Source organism: Crocodylus siamensis, chromosome 4 (assembly GCF_052110815.1).
Source record: "Crocodylus siamensis isolate JL-2025a chromosome 4, ASM5211081v1, whole genome shotgun sequence".
Lineage (NCBI taxonomy): Eukaryota > Metazoa > Chordata > Crocodylia > Crocodylidae > Crocodylus > Crocodylus siamensis.
The window spans coordinates 90,898,988-90,919,016 of record NC_143398.1 but is presented as its reverse complement, the minus strand read 5'-3'; the positions used below and the strand labels follow the sequence as shown (position 1 = coordinate 90,919,016).

The following is a 20,029-nucleotide window of genomic DNA, read 5'->3' as shown; positions in this document are numbered from 1 at the left end:
ATAAACTTTTCTAAGATCTTCCCCAGGATAGAAGTCAGGCTAATGGGGCCTGTAGTTAGCCAGATCCACTCTCCTCCCTTTCTTGAAGATCGGCACCACATTGGCCTTCTTCCAGTCTTCGGGCACTACACCAGAGCGCCAGGAGTTTTCAAAGATCCATGCCAGGGGCTGGGCTATGACACTTGCCAGCTCCTTGAGTACCTTGGGGTGCAGATTGTCAGGGCCGGCTGACTTGAAGGTATCCAGCTTCTCAAGATGTTCCTTCATGAGGTCAGCATTATGGAGGGTAGGGGATCCCCATCACCCGGATCTCCCTGTCCCATAGCAGGCATGGGCGTCCCGTGGGACTGATGAAAGACTGACGCAAAGTACCAATTTAATAGGTTGGCTTTTTCCTGGGCATGAGTTGTCAGTTGCCCCATCTGGTTTAGCAGGGGTCCATCGTTGCCCTTGCTTTTCCTCCGTCTCCCCACATATCTGAAAAAGGACTTTTTGTTGTCCTTGATGCTTGAAGCTAGTTGGAGTTCAGTTGCAGCCTTGGCTTTCCTGGTTTGCTCCCTGCAGGACCAGACCAGCGCAGAATAATCCTCCTTGGAGATGAATCCCGTCCTCCATCCTTTGTAGGCTTTTCTTTTTAGCCGCAGGAGGTCCGCTAGGTCCCTGGAGAGCCAGGAGGGCTGCTGTGCCTTCTTGCTGCCTTTCCTCTGTGTTGGAATAGATTTGGCTTGTGCATTGAGGATCGCTTCCTTGAGAAGCAACCACTTTTCTTGAACTCCCATCTCCCTGGGGTCATGGTCCCTAAGGGGCTTGAGCTGGTCAAAGTCGGCTTTTCTGAAGTCAAGGACTTCTGTGTTGCTGACTGACTTGCCAGCTTTACGGCGGATGGTGAAGGTGATCAGCTCGTGGTCGCTGTCACCCAGCTTCCCATCGATCCCTAGGTCGCCGATTAGGTCGTCCCCCGTAGCCAGTACCAGGTCAAGCAGCGCTTTGCCTCTCGTTGGCCCAATAGACTTCTTGAGTCAGGTAGAGGTCATCCACGCATGAGAGAAAGCTTTGCGACCGCTCGGATTTTGCTGAGTGATCTTCTCACGAGATGTCCGGGTAATTGAAGTCACCCATGACAACCAAGGTCCTGGAGCAAGCGGCCTCAGTCAGTTCCCGGGCGAACTCCTGGTCAAGCTCAGGACTTTGAGTGGGAGGTCTGTAGTAGACTCCCACCGTTGTGTCCCCTGTGCCGTATTCCCCACGAATTTTTACCCAGAGGGTCTCTAGCTGTCCATGCCAGTCGCCACATCAGCTTGCAGGGACATGTAGCTTTCCTTCACATAGAGAGCTACACCCCCACCCCTTCTGTCAACACGATCCCTCCTGTACAGGGTATAGCCCTCTATACCCGTGGTCCAGTCATGGGTGGAGTCCCACCAGCTCTCCGTTATCCCAGTGACATCATAATTCTTTGCACTGAGCAGGAGGATGAGCTCCTCCTGCTTGTTGCCCAGGCTCCTGGCATTAGTGTACAGGCAGGCAAGTGTCCCCTTGGGGGCTCTTGCCTTGCCCACAGATTGTGCCAGGGCTGGGGCAGGGGTGGGCTCCCTTAACTGCCTTGGTCTGCTGGCTTCGCAAGGGTTGCTCAGCAGGCCAGCAGTGGCAGTGGTCCCCCCATCCCCCAACTGGCTTAGTTTAAAGCCCGGTGGAGCAGGTCAGCCAGCCTAGCTGAGAAGAGCCTCCTCCCCAGGGGAGAGAGGTGGAGGCCATCTCTTCCCAGCAGCTCGCTGCCTCTCTCACCAAAGACCAGGCTGTGGTCATGGAAGCCAAAGCCTTCCCGATGACACCAGCTCCGCAGTCTTTGGTTCACTGCGTGGATCCTCCTCTCCCTCCTCAGGCCATAGCCCGAGACTGGGAGGATTGACGAAAACACCACCTGAGCTCCCAGACCCCTAAGCCCCGCTCTCAACTCCCTGTAGCGCCTCGTGACCTGGCTGGGGGTGCTCCGAGTCGTGTCATTGGTGCCCATGTGAATAAGGAGCATGGGGTAGTGGTCTGTGGGCCGGAGGAGCTGCGGGATCCTCTCCGCAATGTCTCGGATGCGGGCCCCCGGGAAGCAGCAGACTTCCCGGGCTAAGGGGTCGGGGCGGCAGATTGCCCCTCAGTGCCCTGCAGGATGGAGTCTCCCACAACAAACACCTTTTGGGGAGAGCGGGGGCAGTAGTTGTGGTTGAGCCTGGGTTGCCTGCGGGAGCTGGCAACTGAGCAGGCTCTGCTGGGGCTGCAAGAGGTGCGAACCTGTTGCTAAGCTCTGGCGAGGGAGGGGCCTTGGTGCGGCGGGCCCTTGACCACCTTGGTCCATGCCCCTGACTGGGCAGAGCGGGAGGTCACAGAGTCTTCCTTAGTCCTGGAGGGAGACGGTGCTCTACCCCGCGGCTCCCGGGGGAGAAGGGCCTGGCAGTAGGAGTCTATCTCCTGCTCGCAGTCCCTGATGGCACGCAGTCTCTGGACTGTGGCCTGGAGCTCCTCCAGCTGGCACGCCAGAGACCCCAGTAGGGAGCAGACCCCGCAAGGGGAGGTGGCCATGCTCCCGGGCCCCAGAGCCTGAAAAAGGGACAGGCAGCCCCCGCAGCCAAGAGCCAGGGGCTCCGTCTGCGTGGAGCCCGGAACCATGGGCTCCGTCTGGGTGGCCGTCTCTGAGGTGCCCGATGGGAGGGCCGCAGAGCCTGAGGGGACCCTTGGGGTGCAGCACGTGCCCATCTGTGTCATGCCTCTGGTAGGCTGGCTACGGCTGGGACCGACTACTCTGGTGGGGTCGCAGGCAGGGTCTCGCGCCCTCTCCCGCGCGAACTCCGCGCTAACTCGAGCGCCTGTTCACGCAGCCTGTTCGTGCGGCTCCAGTCGCCTGGCTCCCTGGGGGGCTGGGCCAAGTAGGGTCCTGGGCAGGGGCCGGCCCGGCTCCACGCAGCCGGCCTCCTCCCAGGGAGCGAGGAGTTAATCCCTTCCCACCACAAGCCCGCTTACCTCCGGCTGTGCTGGGGGTCGGCAGGGGGCTCTGCAGCTGCTGAGGGGGTGTCTGGGGGGCTTCGGGGGAGTGGGGGCGCAGCGGGCTTCACCCGCGTGTGTCTCACCGCTCCGGAGCCTAACTGAGCTTTTTTCCCCTGTTTGGCGGGCCCTTTTAAACATGTGCACTTTACTGCGGAGTAGACTGATATGCTCCACAGTAAAGCTTCACCATCTACATGTGCACAGGTATTAAGGTGTAATTAATTATCTCTGCCATAAGATAGTACTGCCTGCCTCCTAGCTATGCACTTTAACATCCTTGTGCCTCAGCCAGCTCTTCCATTGTCTGACACTGCCGCTTGGAACCTGGGGCTGAACCTCTAGTTCCCTGCCATCCCGGGACTGCTCCACCCTGGCTCAAAGTGCTGCAGTCTTGCATGCCTGGGAGGAGATGACTTGGGCACAAACTGCACCAGAGTTTGTTATGTTGCCTTAATGGCACATGTAGATGCACCCAGTATGGTCAGCTTCTTATATGTAGTAAACCTGTTGTTCATCTGCACTCTTTGTAAGTACTTACAGATTGTGATTGAAGAGTCCACTTTAAGGATTTTAAATGCTGTCTCCTGTTTGTGCAATTGAACTAAAGCCTATTTTTACCCTGCAGCCCCTAGCCTCAATTTTTCCAGACTTACGTTTTATATCCTTTATGACATCTCATAACGGTTTCATTCGTTGATCATTCTTATGGAAATTCATACCTGTGAAACAGCAGTTTTCAAAGCTCATGATGACTGCTGTTTTTTCTATACACATTTAAAATCAGTGCTAGACACAGTGCTTATATCTATCCAATAAAGTTTTCTCTGTTTTTCTTAAACTTTTTTCTTTACAGGAATTGTGTGATCTCATGTTTTCTCTAGATTGGATTAAAGCCAAAACAGAATTAGTAGGACCTGCCCATCTGATTCATGAATATGTAGAATACAGTCATATACTGGATCAAAAGGTATGATGCTATAAATTAAATGACTAATATGTTTAATATTCTCTAACCAGACTTCATGTTCATAGTATTAAAATAATGATGCATTTAGAAGTAAAAGGAAAGAGTGAACTCTGACGTCATCTTAAAGTAAAAGCTGTAGTTTGGGGATCAGAAAATTAATCCATGGACACCATGGTCTACATGTAGATGCTGATTTAGTGTTTTCAGTACCTGCATGGGGTTTTTTTTCTCTTTTCAGTCTTAAAACTGAATATTGTAATTATACAAGGCTAAAAAATCTTGAGTAATTATTGTATTTACTGAAGTCCAATACAAGGGTGTCCCATCCCATTGAATGCACACTTTGTCAGGATGATTTGACCCCAGCAGTCTTTCCTGCCCAGAGCAGTGGGGGCTGGATCCAGTGATTTCAGAAGGCCCCTTCCAGCCGTAAAATTCTGTGAATATGTCCTGTCTTGTCCCCCATGTGTCCCCTATCAAGATGAAACAAGTAGCTGCTGCAGCCTCGGCTACAGGGCTGTGTAGTAGCAGGGGGGAGAGGATGAAGAGCGCAACGAGGGTGGCACCCAGTAGAAACCATGTGAAGGAGTGGGGTTTTAGGGAGGGAGACCTGTTTGGGGCGGGAGGGGAGGAGGGGGCATGTAGGGGAGACTGCATGATAGGGGAGCATGAGTAGGGGTGACCTGTGGTGTGTGGCTCAGCGTGAGCACAGAGGAAGCAATGCAGCCTGCCTCTCCCTCTGCTACTTAATTTCTGTTCTGTCTCCAACCTGAATTGACCCAGGCCAGCTTGGAGCTACCACTGTTGCCTCTGCATGGCCAGGCTGGGGACAGGGCTACTGCTGACTGCGCTAGAGCTGCTTCATAAAGTAGTCAGTAAGGGATTTAAGGAATAGGCAACAGGTGGGCAAGTGGCTGAGGGTAGGGGGATGGGCAGCAGCGTGGACAAGTGGTGGGAGCAGGGCAGGCAGTAGGGTGCACAAGTGGCTGTGGGGCAGGCAGGATGGAGGAGGCGGGTGCAGGCAGAAGAAGGGAAAAGTGGTGGGGGTCTGGCCACCTGCCCCCTACCGCTACTTTATCTGCTGCAGCAGTGGTGGTGGGGAGGGGATTTAAGATATGCTGCCTCCCCTCCCCCCACCCCCAAAAATAATTGTATTCTGTACATGGACATTTGTCATTTCCCGTTCCCCTAATTTATAGTATTTCATGTTTAGAATCTAATTATTGAGGGGTTGTCTTAAATTCAAAGTAATCTTGGATTTGGGTAAATATGGTATTAAACAACACTCTGGAAGAGTGCTTGAAGTTCCTTAATCCTGATGGAACATACTTTTATCTTTGCTGTCATTAGCCCTATTTACCTCAATAATACTGCTTTCAGATAAGGGTGCTATTTAACATGAGTAATTATTGTAGTATCTGGGCATTTATTGAGGAGAAATTCATCTAACATGCAACTTATGAAATAAAATCTGACCTGACCCAACCCTTAAACGTTCCTTTCAAGGAAGACTAAATATAAACCATGTTTCTGAAAGAGTAACAGAATAATACATATTGGAAGAGACCATTGATTTTTATTTATTTACTTATTTATTTTTTCCTATTCTGGAGATATTAAAACCTCTCTTTCATACAGAACAGCCTAGCACGTGGGAACTTTCAGAAATTTCTCTCTTTAAATGGACACCTCCTTGGACGACAGCCATTTCCTGATATTCTACAATTAGGGCTTTGTCAACCAGAAACCTCAGAAGTATATCAACAAGCGAAACTAAAGGCACAACGGGAAGTTGATAAAGGAGCATTTTATGTGGAATGGATGTAAGTAGACACTGTCAACCAACCCCACTAACAGCCTGGGATTGGGGCCCCAGGGGTCTGTGCCTCATCTGCCCAGTCCCTTGTGCTGGGATTGAGGTGCCAGGGCCTACGTCACCTCTGTCTGGCCCTGTGTCCTAGGTATTGGAGCCTGTGGCCCTGTGCTGCCTCTGCCTGGCCCTCTGTATTGGGTTTGGATTCGTGGGGCTATGTGCTGCCTTCCGTTGGCCATGCTAGAATTGGGCCCTGTGCTGCCCTGCACACCGAATGTAGCGTGCGGGGCCATAATCAAGTAATCCCCACTGATGTTAAGATCTCATTTTACTTAACTGTTCAGATTTCAACCTATCCTTTCTTTATTTGTACTACTGGCATTTCAAAAGTACTAATTAATTTTTATTATTTTTATTAATGTGTTTCTACTTAAATTTTTTTCAAATCTTTTTTTTTTTTTGTTTCCCTACATCTTAAAGATTTTGGAAAAACTCTTGGTAAATCTGGTAAAAATGCATCTTATAAAAATAAAGCTTAGCCTATTGATTCAGACACTTCAGTCTCAAACAATGAAAAATAAAACCTTTTTTCTGTCTTTGTATCTGGATCTGTGAGTCAGCTGTAGGACATATAACCATATTGGCTGAACATCTGAGACGGATCTCATGTGTTGGTTAAACCATCTCTGTAAAATAAATTATGCCCAAGAAACATGAAGAGTTTAAGTTGTTGTCAAAGGGCAAAGGTCCCACTGAGACTACTAGCCCATTGCCGTGCCCTGATTAACGTGGCAGTTTTTTCAATAAATATGCCATATTCCATATAATCAGCACTCTGAATTACTTGTTACCTACTTACAGCTGAGCTTTACTAGGGACAGTCCTCAGTACAAGTCTAGAGCAAATACTAAGATAGGATTACTTGATTGTTCTAAAATCACTGATTATTACCTTCCTGTGTTATAGAAATAAAGGCATGAAAAACCTCTCCCGTTTGGTTGTCCGACCACACACAGATGCAGTTTACCATGCCTGCTTTTCCCAGGATGGACAGAAAATAGCTTCTTGTGGAGCTGACAGAACAGTGCAGGTAAAATATGCAGACTCAAGTAAAACTGAAATGCACGTCTCTGGCCACCTAATGCTAAGATTTTTCTGGGTTTGTTCTTGTTATTTGACTTTATTACGCAAAAGTGCTAGGAAACGAGAACTCTTCAGAGGGAAAATAATTTAAAGTCATATAGTTAAGTTTTTAATTATATGTGACTGTATTGCTTGTGTTTATAGAATCACTTTTTATCCGGATGTGTACGGGGTTTGTCTTCTAAATACTATTGCATCCTATATGCATACTGGACTGTTTCTGTAGATATAGACCTTGTAGCCTGATGTAACTCTACCGACAGGCGCACAAAACACATTTTTCTGTATTCCTTTGTGACAAATTATGCTGCAGTTAACCTTGACTTTTCCACAGACCTGAAAAATTGTTTGTCAGTGTTAAAAACAGCCAGTACCAGTCGTCATATGGAAACAGTAAAACTGTGTGTGTGTGTGTGCATGCGTGCGCGTGTGTGTATAGTTGCACACACACACACCCCTTTATGTTACTTTTATCATTCTTGTGTGAATAATCTGTCAATGTAGTGCTAGTGGGGGAAAATGAGTTTCAGAAATTGGAGATGTCAATATAATGAAAAGTGGGATTTAAAGAGAAGGCTTGCAGTTAGAAGCTGGCTGAGGGAAAGTGACTGATGCCAATTTGCCAGCAGTCTGCCTGGAGGGTGCCAGCCATCTCTCAAGAATGCTAGCAAGTCAGCCAACCAGTAATCCAGTTAAGGTATCCATATTACAGACAGCCCAAGGTAAGTGTAAAGAGTGTGTTTTTTGCAAGCCTATTGTAGTATTTTGACTGCTTAGCAAGTTGAATACTATTTGTTAGTGGCTTTTTTTAGTTTCTAGTTATACACTGTTCATTTGGATATTTAATGTTTGTTGCTGTTTTCATTTGCTGGCTGCTACACAATTTTGCTGACATCCCATTCAGATTATTTCTGATGGATGTACTTTTTATTCTGCTTTGCTGAAGTTATTGTGATGTACATCTCTACTTAATGGTCTCATTATTAAGACCAAAGGTTTTTCTTAAAATGGAAGGAAATGTAGCAGCATATGGTTTGGAAAAGCTTTTTTTAAAAGGACCCTGTATTTTTAATGATTGTATTTCTTAATAAAAAAAAAAAACTTTTATGTTTAAACTTTGCGTTACCAAAATTTTTCCTAATAAATGCCTGGAAATGTATCACTCTTCAGATATTCTCACCCTGTCACTATGTATATATCTTGCCTGTTACCAAGGCAGTCAGTAATCTTTATGTTAAGGAAAATCTGTTTTTGCAGAATTTATTGCAGATTTTATGTTTTACTGCCCCTTTAGAATTTCAGGATGATCTTTTTGGGTTTGTTTTTTTTTAGGTAATCAGTTTTATTATTGTTATTACTTCCTTGTAGAGCTGAATGGGAATAAAAGCACAAACACATTTTAAAATTACATTACCTTTGATTCAGTTAAAATCTTAAGCAGTATTTGAACAATTTAAATATCGGTAGCTCAGGGAGGAAGGGTTTAATGAAGAACTCATGCTTAAATTCTGCTATCTTAAAAGTCAATCTGAAAATATTCCCTCTACTCCTCTATTTCCTTTTTTCCATTTTGGAGTCAGAAGAAACCAGGACAGTAATATTTATTATATAAGACTTTGAATTATCTCCCTACTTTCTTGTTTTTCTCAGATTAAGAACTTTTCTAGCAGTAAATAGTATTTACATCCAGGTAATCTCATTACTTGGATGTAAGTAACTGTAGAATTCCTAATTCTAATGTATTAAATGCCTATAAACAAAGTTTGTCACATGAAGGAGAAAAAGGCAAATTACTACTCGCACTCAGCCCACATTTTTCACTTTAGGGTTTAAAATAACAATATTATTACTTGACACCTAAGTGTTTGTTTTCCTTAATGTCTTAAAAAAATTAATATTAAGTAATGGAGAGTGTGACTAGGCACTTGGTCTAAGAGAGTTAAGGTTTTTTTTTTTCCCCCAGTGTACTCATCACCATAACACGTATTGTGTTGCTGACTAACTTGTTTATATTAACTCTAAATCATGGTCTCTGACAATATTTTAAAGGTTAATTTTATCCAATAGAGTCTCCTTTTTAACTATTTGTGACATTTTTATAGTTCAGTTAGTCTTTGCTCTAAAGTCCAAGTTTGAAAAAGTAGATATTGAAAATTCGGAGGTTACTTTTAAGTAAAGTTAGGAACACACTACAAGATAAATTAAATTTTGGCTGTAACTATTGGTTAATTTGCTGTTTTAATATTCGTAAATATTTGAACTGCAGAACATGGCAATTTTTTACCTTACATGGTACAGTATTACATTTATTTCAAAGCATGTTTGGTATAAGATTTCAGAATCGTATTATATTTTGCTTACGTAGGTGTTTAAAGCAGAAACTGGAGAGAAACTTCAGAGTATAGAAGCTCACGATGATGAAGTACTTTATTGCGCTTTATCTCCAGATGGTAGATTCTTAGCAACTTGTTCAGCAGATAACAAAGCCAAGGTAAGGAAATGGTCCTCTGACACCTTTTCACCATAGAACAAGGAGGTTTTATTTCTAAACTCTAACAAATTCCAGGTGATTCAGTTTTTAAGAGAATTTTCATTGAGGTCTAATCTATCTAGAAAGTAAGCTTTGTAGTTGTTGTTTTTAATTTAACTTATCTTGGAAAATAAGATGTGCATCAAACATAGAAAATAAAACTAATTGTAGCATTTACTATTTTAGTCAAGTGTCAGAGTCTGGGTGGATATTTTGAGATAAAATGGTAGGAACATACTTGTATTTACAGTATGTCATGCCATAATAATTTATGCTTGTTGCCTCTATTGTTTCACTTGGATAACAAGCCAAAAAAAAAGCTTGTTTTAGCTTGCTGCTTTGGCATTTGGTATTTCTGTATTATAATAAGGCATTAAGAAATCCCAATTTACTTCTTATTCTCATACTAAATAAGGATATTTTCCTCGCATCACCTCAATTTTTCAAACATTTAAACCAGGTCCAGGTTCTCCAAGACATGGAGCCCAGGACCAAGTTCTGGCAAGAATGATTTCATATTAATTGGTTGTAAGCATCCTGTTAAGTTTTTATAATTTCACCTTTTCCTTTTCCCCTCTCCTCTTTTTCCCTTCCTTTTCCTCCTTTCCGTTTTCTTTTTTTTTTTTTAACATGACCATTCTTGTCATTTTAAAAGGATCCTGTATCTCCTTATTTTAGTCAGTTTTACATTCCCTCCCTGCCCCACCTCCCCCAGCTGTGATGGAAAGATTGTTAATTATATTGTTGCAAATGGATGAAAAGTGCACTTAGTCCAACTTAGATTGAAAGATGTTCCATGATAGTTTTTATTTAGGAATGTACTTTTCTGAAAGTAAATAAATGAATTCCAAAATCTGTTTTTTAAATTATTCGTGTTTAGATCTGGTGTTTAAGAACAGGCCAGAGTATATATGACTGTGAGGAACATACAGAGCAGGTCAACTGTTGCCATTTTAACAGTGGAAATAATAAGCTTCTCCTGACCACCTGCTCAAATGACAGTTTGCTCAAGGTAAGTAGAAAATGCAGTGTTTTATTTTGCTTACAATGAAAAACATTGCTGGGGTTTTTTTTGTGTGCGTGCTCTTTTCAAACACCACAGACCAAATATTTTGCTTCCATAAACTAGTAGACAAGGCAAAAATGAATAACAGTATATGAAAGGAAGGGTAGAGGGCAGTTTTTTGGAAGGTAGGTAAAATTGCTAGAAGTATGTTTTAACCAAGGATAATGACATTTAGAAGAGCATAAAGACTGCTTTTTCATTATTATTATTATCTTGTCCTTAATTGCTGGGGTAAGAAATTGAAAGTTGTGACTAATGGGAAAAATGAAAAAGGAGTCACCAGTTACAAGGGGCATGGCTAAAAGAAAATGAGTTGAATGGTAGGAGAGGAAAAGATTACTTAGATCTTTTAGGCTCTGAGGAGGAACTGAGTTGGGGGTAGATTGGGTTAGATTAGCGTTAGTTATATTAAAAAGGAGTTGACTGATTAACAGTGGAATTAGGGACGTTGGGAGCTAGTCTGCAGTTAGTAAAAGTTTTTAATAGATTGGAGTTCTTGGCCAATCAAACCTGTGTTTAAAAGTTAGGAGAAAAATGCAGTCTTTGAGAATACACTGATACCTGGCCATTCTAGAAAATATACTTGAAAAGGGTCTTGCGATAGAAGAGTGGAACACGTTAGAACAATAGATCACCTGTACATGAAGTTGGTAATTAAAATTTTGCAAGGTAGGATTTTTATGTGAAAGGTAACAGAGCGTGTCTCCATTGTAGCAATCACGTGAATTTTTTTAGAGTGTGCTAAACATCCCTCAGGGGTGTAGGTTGTAGTTGTGTTGGTCTAAGGACATTTCATAGATTTCATAGACATTAGGGCTGGAAGGGACCTTGGAAGATCATCGAGTCCAGCCCCCTGCCCAAAGGGCAGGAAGTCAGCTGGGGTCATAGGATCCCAGCAAGATAAGCATCCAATTTGCTCTTGAAGATGTTCAATGGAGGTGCTTGAACCACCTCCAATGGCAGGCAGTTCCAGACGTTGGGGACTCGGACAGTAAAGAAATTCTTCCTTATGTCCAACCTCAAATGGTCTTGCAGTAGTTTATAACTGTTCGACTTCGTCATCCCTTGGGGTGCTCTGGTGAACAAACGTTCCCCCAGATCCTGGTGGTCACCCCTGATAAACTTATAGGTGGCCATCAGATCACCCCTGAGCCTGCGCTTTTCCAGGCTAAAGAGCCCCACGGCTCTCAGCCTGTCATTGTAAGGTCTATTTTCCTGACCTCTGATCATGCGCGTGGCTCTTCTCTGGACTCTCTCAAGCTTCTCCACATCCTTTTTGAATTGTGGGGCCCAAAACTGGACGCAGTACTCCAGCTGCGGCCTCACCAAGGCCGAGTGCAGGGGGAGAATGACGTCCTGGGACTTGCTTGAGAGGCATCTATGGGTGCAAGCCAGCGTTTTGGTCGCATTGCAGACTCGTGTTCATCCTGTGGTCAACGATGACCCCCAAGTCTCTTTGTTTCATAGTGCTAGCCAGCATTGCACTGCCGAGCCTATAAGGATGCTTCAGGTTTTTCTTCCCAAAGTGGAGAACCTTACATTTTTTGGTGTTAAACACCATCAGGTTCCTGTCTGCCCATTTGCTGAGCCTGTCCAGGTCAGCCTGGATCACCGACCTGTTTCACCTGGATCACCCACCTGTTTGGTGTCATTGGCCAACTTGGCCAGTCTGCTTCTGACTCCAATGTCCACGTCGTTAATGAAGATGTTGAACAATATGGGTCCAAGGACAGAGCCTTGGAGGACCCCACTGGTCACAGGACACCATGATGAGTGACTTCCATCAATTACTACCCTCTGGGTCCGACTATGGAGCCACTTTTCCAGCCAGCGGATTGTCATGGACCCAAGGCTACAATGGCCAGTTTGGCCAAGAGGTGATCATGGGATACCAGATCAAAGGCTTTTTTGAAGTCAAGATATATGACATCAGTCTCTTCTCCCTTGTCTATGTGATAGGTCATCTGGTCGTAGAAGGAAATGAGATTGGTCAAGCAAGACCTACCCGCAACAAACCCGTGCTGGCTATCTCTCAGGATGTTGGCGTCGGCCAGTCCATTAAGGATGGCCTCTTTAATAAATTTTTCTAAGATCTTCCCCAGGATAGAAGTCAGGCTGATGAGCCTATAGTTAGCTGGATCCACTTTCCTCCCTTTCTTGAAGATAGGCACCACATTGGCCTTCTTCCAGTCTTTGGGCACTACACCAGAGCGCCAGGAGTTTTCCATGCCAGAGACTGGACTATGACACTTGCCAGCTCCTTGAGTACCCTGGGGTGTAGATTGTCAGGGCTGGCTGACTTGAAGGTATCCCGCTTCTCAAGGTGTTCCTTCACGAGGTCACCATTAATGGAGGGCAGGGGATTTCCTTCACCCGGACCTCCCTGTCCCGTAGCGGGCACGGGCATCCCATGGGACTGATGAAAGATCGACGCAAAGTACCCATTTAATAGATTGTCTTTTTCCTGGGCGTCAGTTCTCAGTTGCCCCGACTGGTTCAGCAGGGGTCCAGTGTTGCCCTTGCTTTTCCTCCGGCTCCCTACATATCTGAAAAAGGACTTTTTATTGTCCTTGATGCTTGAAGCTAGTTGGAGTTCAGTTGCAGCCTTGGCTTTCCTAGTTTGCTCCCTGCAGGACCGGACCAGTGCAGAATAATCCTCTTTGGAGGTGAATCCCATCCTCCGTCCTTTGTAGGCCTTTCTTTTTAGCCTTAAGGGGTCTGTTAGGTCCCTGGGAGAGCCAGGGGGACTGCTGTGGCCTCTTGCTGCCTTTCCTCCGAGATGAAATAGAATTAACTTGTGCACTGAGGATCGCTCCCTTGAGGAGCAACCACTCTTCTTGAACTCCCCTCTCCCTGGGGTCATGGTCCCTTAGGAACTCAATGACAAGCTTCCTGAGCTTGTCAAAGTCGGCTTTCCTGAAGTCAAGGACTTCTGTGTTGCTGACTGACTTGCCAGCTTTACGGTGGATGGTGAAGGTGATCAGCTCATGGTCGCTGTCACCCAGCTTCTCATCAGTCACTAGGTCACTGATTAGGTCATCCCCAGTAGCCAGTACCAGGTCAAGCAGCGCTTTGCCTCTCGTTGGCAGACAAGGTTCTTTGGGTGAATCTGATAAAAGATATCAGATTCACCCAAAGAACCTTGTCTGCCTAAACATGCCTCTGCTCTCTGATAATCCAGGTTCCCAAAATTGGGCACCCAAAATTGCTTGTTATGTCAAAAAAAACCCTGCAAAACCTATTGGAGGGGGCAGAGGAAAGAAGAGCCCTAGGAAAATGATGAGGTAGAAAATCACTGATGATGAAGTTGTATGGAAGGTTGAAAGTCAAACAAGAGCACATGTAGGGAAACCAAGAATAGAGAGGATCCTGGAGAGGATGATTTTAAAAGTTCAGAAGATGGTAGGGAAAATAGATGGTGCTCTTTTGATTTAGCTAATAGCTTATTAATGACTTTAGACTCAAGCGAGTATGCTGAACCTTAGCTTGTGTTGATCACTATAAAAGAAAGAGTTTAGGTATTGCTAATAAATTATACTGTTTAGAATTTGTAAAATTAACTGAAGATTGGAACAAGATGCAGGAAATTGTTTAGAGGCAGTAGAATCAAGGATAGTTTCTTAACCCTCTTCATAGCTCCAGGGCATTGTCTCTGCTAAGGGAAAGAAAAATTCTTTCGATACCAGGTAGCTGACTGAAGTGACATGTGGTAATGTTCTAACACAGTGGTTCCCAACCTTTTTTTCATTTATGGACTCCTAAAACATTTTGAATGGAGGTGTGAACCCATTTGAATTGTAAGTGTAGGTATTCCCATACCTTTGATTGATAACAGCCATATTTTGTGGACCCTTAGACATAGTCTATAGACTCCCAGGAGTCCATGGGCCACAAGTTGAAAATCACTGTTCTATTAGACGAGACAGTTTTTGGGTTTCCACACAAATTAGTAGGTCAGAGTAAAGACTAAAAGAACCCAAGGCTTACTTTGACTTGCAGACTCTTAAGAAAACTATGAATTGTGAATAGATTTTTCTATACAAGTTAAGCAGGTTTTTGGATATAAATGAAGGTTACTGAAGCATCTTTAGCTTTGGATTATTTATGGTTTGACAGCAATTGTTTGTTTGCTTATCTTGCAGCTTTGGGATGTAAGAAAAAAGCATTGTCAAAACACAATGTTTGGTCATACAAGTTCTGTCAATCATTGTAGATTTTCACCAGATGATAAATATGTGGCTAGTTGCTCAGCAGATGGAACAGTGAAGGTAAGCCTTGTTTTTAATTAATGTGTTTTTATGGATTAAATGGATGGAAGTTTCTGTGATGTGTTTTGATGATGGAAGTTTCTGTTGCTTTATTATATAACCTTTTAGTAAGGCTTTGTATTCGGGTTTTTCAAACATTAATTCGTTATACCTTGGAGCATCTTGGTGGGGTAGCTAAGCATTATTTCCATTTTAAAAATGAGAAGCCAAAATGTGACTAGGCCAGGTCACTTACCTCAAGTCACAGAAGGATTTCGTATCGTAACCAGAAATAAAACAGAGGTTGCCTTATTTCATCCTATCACTTGTCAGTGAAACTTTGAGAATCTGACGTCAAGGGAATGCTTCGTAAAATCATATTCCAAGTGGGAAAGAGATCTGATGACTTAATATAGTTTCAGTATGAGCCAGGAATGCCATTTTCCAGAGAAGGAAAATGTTGTGTTGCCTTTTATTTTATAGTATGTATGTGGAGAATTACAAAATAAACTATGAAAAGAAAATATCCTGTTTGTTGGCTCTAAAATGAGGGATTTATGGTCTTTTTATTCTTTGAAAACATGTTTAGCGTACCCTTGAGGGAAAATTGCTTTGTGCAGTTTTAATAGTTAATAGATGAACGAAACCTGCAGTTAAATGTATTCCTCTCACATTCATAAAATGGATTCAATTCCCAGTCCAAAGAAATTTTAAGTACTTCTGCTTTTATAATTTTGATCGCTGCTTTCTGAACTCTTCCAATTTGTAAATACTTTTCTGATGCAGAGAAGTCCAGAATTGGATATGCAGTTACAAGCTGTCTCCTCCCTTATGACATATATTTACGTACATTGTATACTTATGGAAAAATTGAATAAGTGTCTTTTAATAAATCATTTTGTATGCGTTTAAAGCAAATTTATATCATCTCTGATTTTGGGAGTTTGATTTCATATATTTGTTCTTGAAGCTTTGGGTCACAAGCTCAGGAAATGAACTGAAATGTATTAAGATAAAGGATTTCTTCAGAAATGCTGATGAGCTAGAAGTGGAAGTGTTACCCAAGTGTTGCTCCTGGTCAACAGATAGTGCTACAGTAATGGTGGCAGCCAAGAATAAACTTCTTGTAAGTATTTCCTAATATTCAGATTCAGTTTTTTCCCGTAGTCTCAGTTTTGTCCTTTACTTTAATCTAGAGGTGCACTGATACATCAGTCGGATATCGGATAGGCACCGATATAAAGAAAATTGATCGTATCAGAAATCGACCCAATGTGGCCGATTAATTTGGCTGGGCAGTGCTTGCCCTGGCCTCAGCCCCACTTCTCCCTCACCGCAAGGGCTTGCCCCCGACACACTCCTTTCCTCCCCACTCCTCTTCCACCACACCAGACTTACCAGCTGCACACAGCTCTCCAAGTTGCCAGGCTGGTATCGGAAATTGGATTGGTATTGGCCAATATGCCTCCTTAAAAAATCAGCTATTAGTATCAGCCCCAAAAATCTGTCGGTGCACCCCTACTTTAATAATATTACACATTCTCCATTACAAAAATATAAAATGTATGCTGGTAAGGGTATGTGAGCAGCTGGTTAACTTGGAAGAGGGTACACAATATGAAAAAGTTTGGGAATCTATGCTCTAGTGCATCTCATTCAGGAACTTTGGACTTTGAGAAGCAGCTACTCTGATCTCTGACTGAACTGAGAGCCCTAGGTGAAGCAGCTGCTTTGCAAGAACAGGTGGGAGACTTCAGCTGCCTTTTGACCTTTTGGACACACGTTTGTTCACCCCCATCTCTTTCTCTCTGGCTCCTGTGAATAAGCTGTAGAAGAATATCTGTATGCTTGGTTCTTTCTTTAGTGCTGAGGAAATTATGGAATAGCTGAAAATTATCTGCCGTGTTTGACACCCCATTTTTATTAGTTATAAAAGAACATATCTGGTATAGAAGGACACATACAGTAAAGTCTCTGCTTTCTGGCATTTAACTAACCGGAAATTCTATTAACTGGAATTGGTGGCGGGGTGGGGGACAGGGGAAAGCTCACGCAGCAGCAGCTGCTGCCATTCACCACCTTGCTCTGCTGCCACTTTGCGGACAGCCTTCTCCACATACCTTCCTCCCCCACTCCGTGTGCAGCTGCCACGTCCTCCCCTCTGCCCCATTCTGTGTTACCTGAACACCCCTACCCCGGGGATGACAGATAACAGAGACTTTACTGTAACTGTTTAAATCAATGGTATCAAATTCATTAGGCCCTGGATGAGGAGCACAGGGCCAGTCTGCAGGCTGGATTAGGCTCTCACACGATTTTCTGCCCCAAATCCAGTGTGCAGGCCAGGCAGGTTCCACAGCACTGCATGCAGCATGTGCCTCGAGCTGGCGCCACTCACTGCAAGCAGCACGTGGGTCCAGTAGAAACCTACAAGGCAGCATGGTGGGCTGGATGATAGGGCTTCATGGTCTTTGACACTCCTGCTTTAAATGGTTAGCACAGAAAAAAGATACAGCTGTGTTAGTGAGAAAAAGTTACAGGAGCCTTTTCAGGGGTGTTATTTATGGGGCTATTAGAAATGATTATCTTTCATCCTTCATAACTGAGTCAGTAAATTGTTCAAAGGTTAATTCTGCCAGTCAGTGACTCTTGTATGATATTATAACCTCAACTTTTCAATGTTTTACAACTGAGTTGTTAAACTGGCTGCATATTAGAAATTGGCATAGCATAAATTAGCTTTTTTGTTTGCTCAAGTTTTGACAAAGCGTTCAGCTTTTGATTGAGCATGCAGAGTAAGTTACCTTAGGGGTTAGTTTACTAGATTTAACTTTTCTCATTTCTGAAGTTCTTGATTATTCTGTATTTCAAAGCACCAAATATTAAGTTTATAAAATGTTTTCTACATGTGATGGAATCAATAATAAAGCAGTTTTTAAAACTAACTTGTTTATCAATATGGGCAGATATGCACTTTTAAAAAAAATACATTATTCCTTCTTATTTATATGGTGGCCAATTAGACTGCATTTTGAGTCAATGTGATACATTTTTAAAATCAGACTTTTTTTAATAAAATTATTTTATTTAACAAAATGAATAAATATTCAGTGCATTAGACTGTGCATTCAGTAGTTGCTGGAGATTAATTCAAGAAATTAAATCTTAGTCTCTAGTTAGCCAAGTTCATCATGATGTTAATACATCATACTTCTTGAAATTGTTTTCACAGCTTTTAGACGTTGAAACCAGTGATTTATTAGAAGAGGTTTTGAGTTACCAAAACTCAATCCAGTACTATGACTTTTGCCCCAGCAATCAACTGGTAGCAGTTGTCTTATCACACTATTTTGTTGAGGTAAGCGATCATCTTTTGTTAAGATAATGCAAATAGCTCTCCTGTGCTATAAAATGAAAAAAATATGCTGTATCAATTATTTAGTTTTGGAGAATAAGAAATAAATTAACTATTTTAAAAAACTACATGTACAGTGTGAATTCAGCTACTTTACTTTAAACTACTTGAAAGGTGGTTCCAAAGAGGATGAGACTGCTCTCAGTGGTGACAGATGACAGAATGAGGAGCAATGATCTCAAGTTGCAGCAAGGGAGGTTTAAGTTGGATATTAGGAAAAACTTCCTCACTTTCTCCCAGCTAAGGTTTTGTCTACCTGGATCTTAAAAACTTCCAAGGATGAAGATCCTACAACCTCTCTGGGTAGCCTGTTGTTCCAGTGCTGTACTACCTCTTCACGAGACTGTTTTCCCTAATATCTAACTTAAACTACCATTGCTCTTTCTGTCATCTGCCACCCCTGAGAACAGTCTAGGTCCATCGGCTTTGGAACCCCCACTTCGGGTAGTTGAAGAGTGTTACTAAATCATCCCCCAGTTATCTCTTCTGCAGACTAAATGAACCGAGTTCTCAGGCTCTCATAATCATAAGTCATGTGCCTCAGCCCTCTAACCATTTTGTGGCCTTCTGCTGGACTCTTTCCAATTTGTCCAGATCCTTTCTATAGTGAGGGACCCAAATCTGGAGACAATACTCCAGGGTTAAATAGAGTGAAATAATCACTTCCCTCTGCTGGCAGTGTTCCTGCTAATGCATCCAGCTCAGTATGCCGTTAGCCTTCTTCACAACAAGAGCACACTGTTGACTCATGTTCAGCGTATTGTTCACTGTAAGCTCCAGGTCCTTTTCTGCAGAGCTGCTGTTCAGCCAGTCAGTCCTAAGCTGGTTCTGGTGCATGGAATTGTTCCATCCAAAATACAAGACTTTGCACTTGTCTTTGTTGAAATTCATGAGATTCCTTTTGGTCCAGTCCTATAATTTGTCTAGGTCTCTCTGGATTGTAACCCTAAACTCCAGCATATCTACTGCTACTCTACTTAGCTTGGTGTAATCTGTGAACTTGCTGAGGGTACATTCCGTCCCATGTTGAACAAAATCAGCCCCAGGACCAACTCTTGGTATACTCCACTTAGTACTGGCTGCCAACTAGACATAAGCCATTGATTCCTACCCTTAAGCCCGATGATCCAGCCAGTTTTCTGTCCACCTTACAGTCCGTTCATCCATCCCATACTTCCTTAGCTTGCTTGTGAAAACGTTGTAGAAGACCATATCAAAAGTCTTGCTTAAGTCAAAGTATATGAATGCACTGCACCCCTGTCCCAGCATCCACAGAGCCATTCAACTTATAGAGGACAGTCACGTTGGTCAGGCATGACTTGCCCCTGGTGAATCCAAGCTAGCTGTTCCTAATCACCTTGTTCTCCAAGTGCTTAGAAATGGATTCTCTGAGGGCCTGCTGCAGGATTTTTCCAAGGACTGAAGTGAGGTTGACTAGTCTGTAGTTCCCTGGTTCTGCCTTCCCCTACTTAAAGATGGACCCTTTTCCAAGCATCCAGGATCTCTCCTGATCACGTTTTCAGAGATAATGGTCATTGGCTCTACAATTACATCAGCCAACTCCCTCCACACACTCTCAGGTGCATCCTGTCTGGCCCTATGGACTTGCACGCATCCAGCTTTTCTAAATACTCCCTAATCTCTTCTTTTGCCACTGCTCACTTCCTCCCCAGTAGTCTGATAGCTGACCTTGCCTGTGAAGACTGGGGTAAAAAAGACAATGATTACTACAGCCTTTTCTGTATCACCTGTCACTAGGTTGTCTCTGCAGTTCAGTAAGGGACCCACACTTTCCCTGATCCTTCTCATGCTGCT

The 20,029-nt window shown here is 43.5% G+C and overlaps 1 protein-coding gene across 2 annotated transcripts in view; it reads left to right on the top strand.

The window, feature by feature from the left end:
• The window catches only part of APAF1 (apoptotic peptidase activating factor 1), a 75,773-nt gene that overhangs the window by 32,224 nt on the left and 23,520 nt on the right, over nt 1-20,029 (top strand). For both annotated transcript variants that reach the window (XM_090042856.1, XM_090042855.1), the window contains exons 12-19: nt 3,887-4,000; nt 5,639-5,823; nt 6,780-6,903; nt 9,322-9,447; nt 10,367-10,498; nt 14,695-14,820; nt 15,770-15,925; nt 18,032-18,157. In XM_090042856.1, the coding sequence (XP_089898982.1) occupies nt 3,887-4,000; nt 5,639-5,823; nt 6,780-6,903; nt 9,322-9,447; nt 10,367-10,498; nt 14,695-14,820; nt 15,770-15,925; nt 18,032-18,157 (1,089 nt within the window). The remainder of the gene's footprint in view (nt 1-3,886; nt 4,001-5,638; nt 5,824-6,779; nt 6,904-9,321; nt 9,448-10,366; nt 10,499-14,694; nt 14,821-15,769; nt 15,926-18,031; nt 18,158-20,029) is intronic.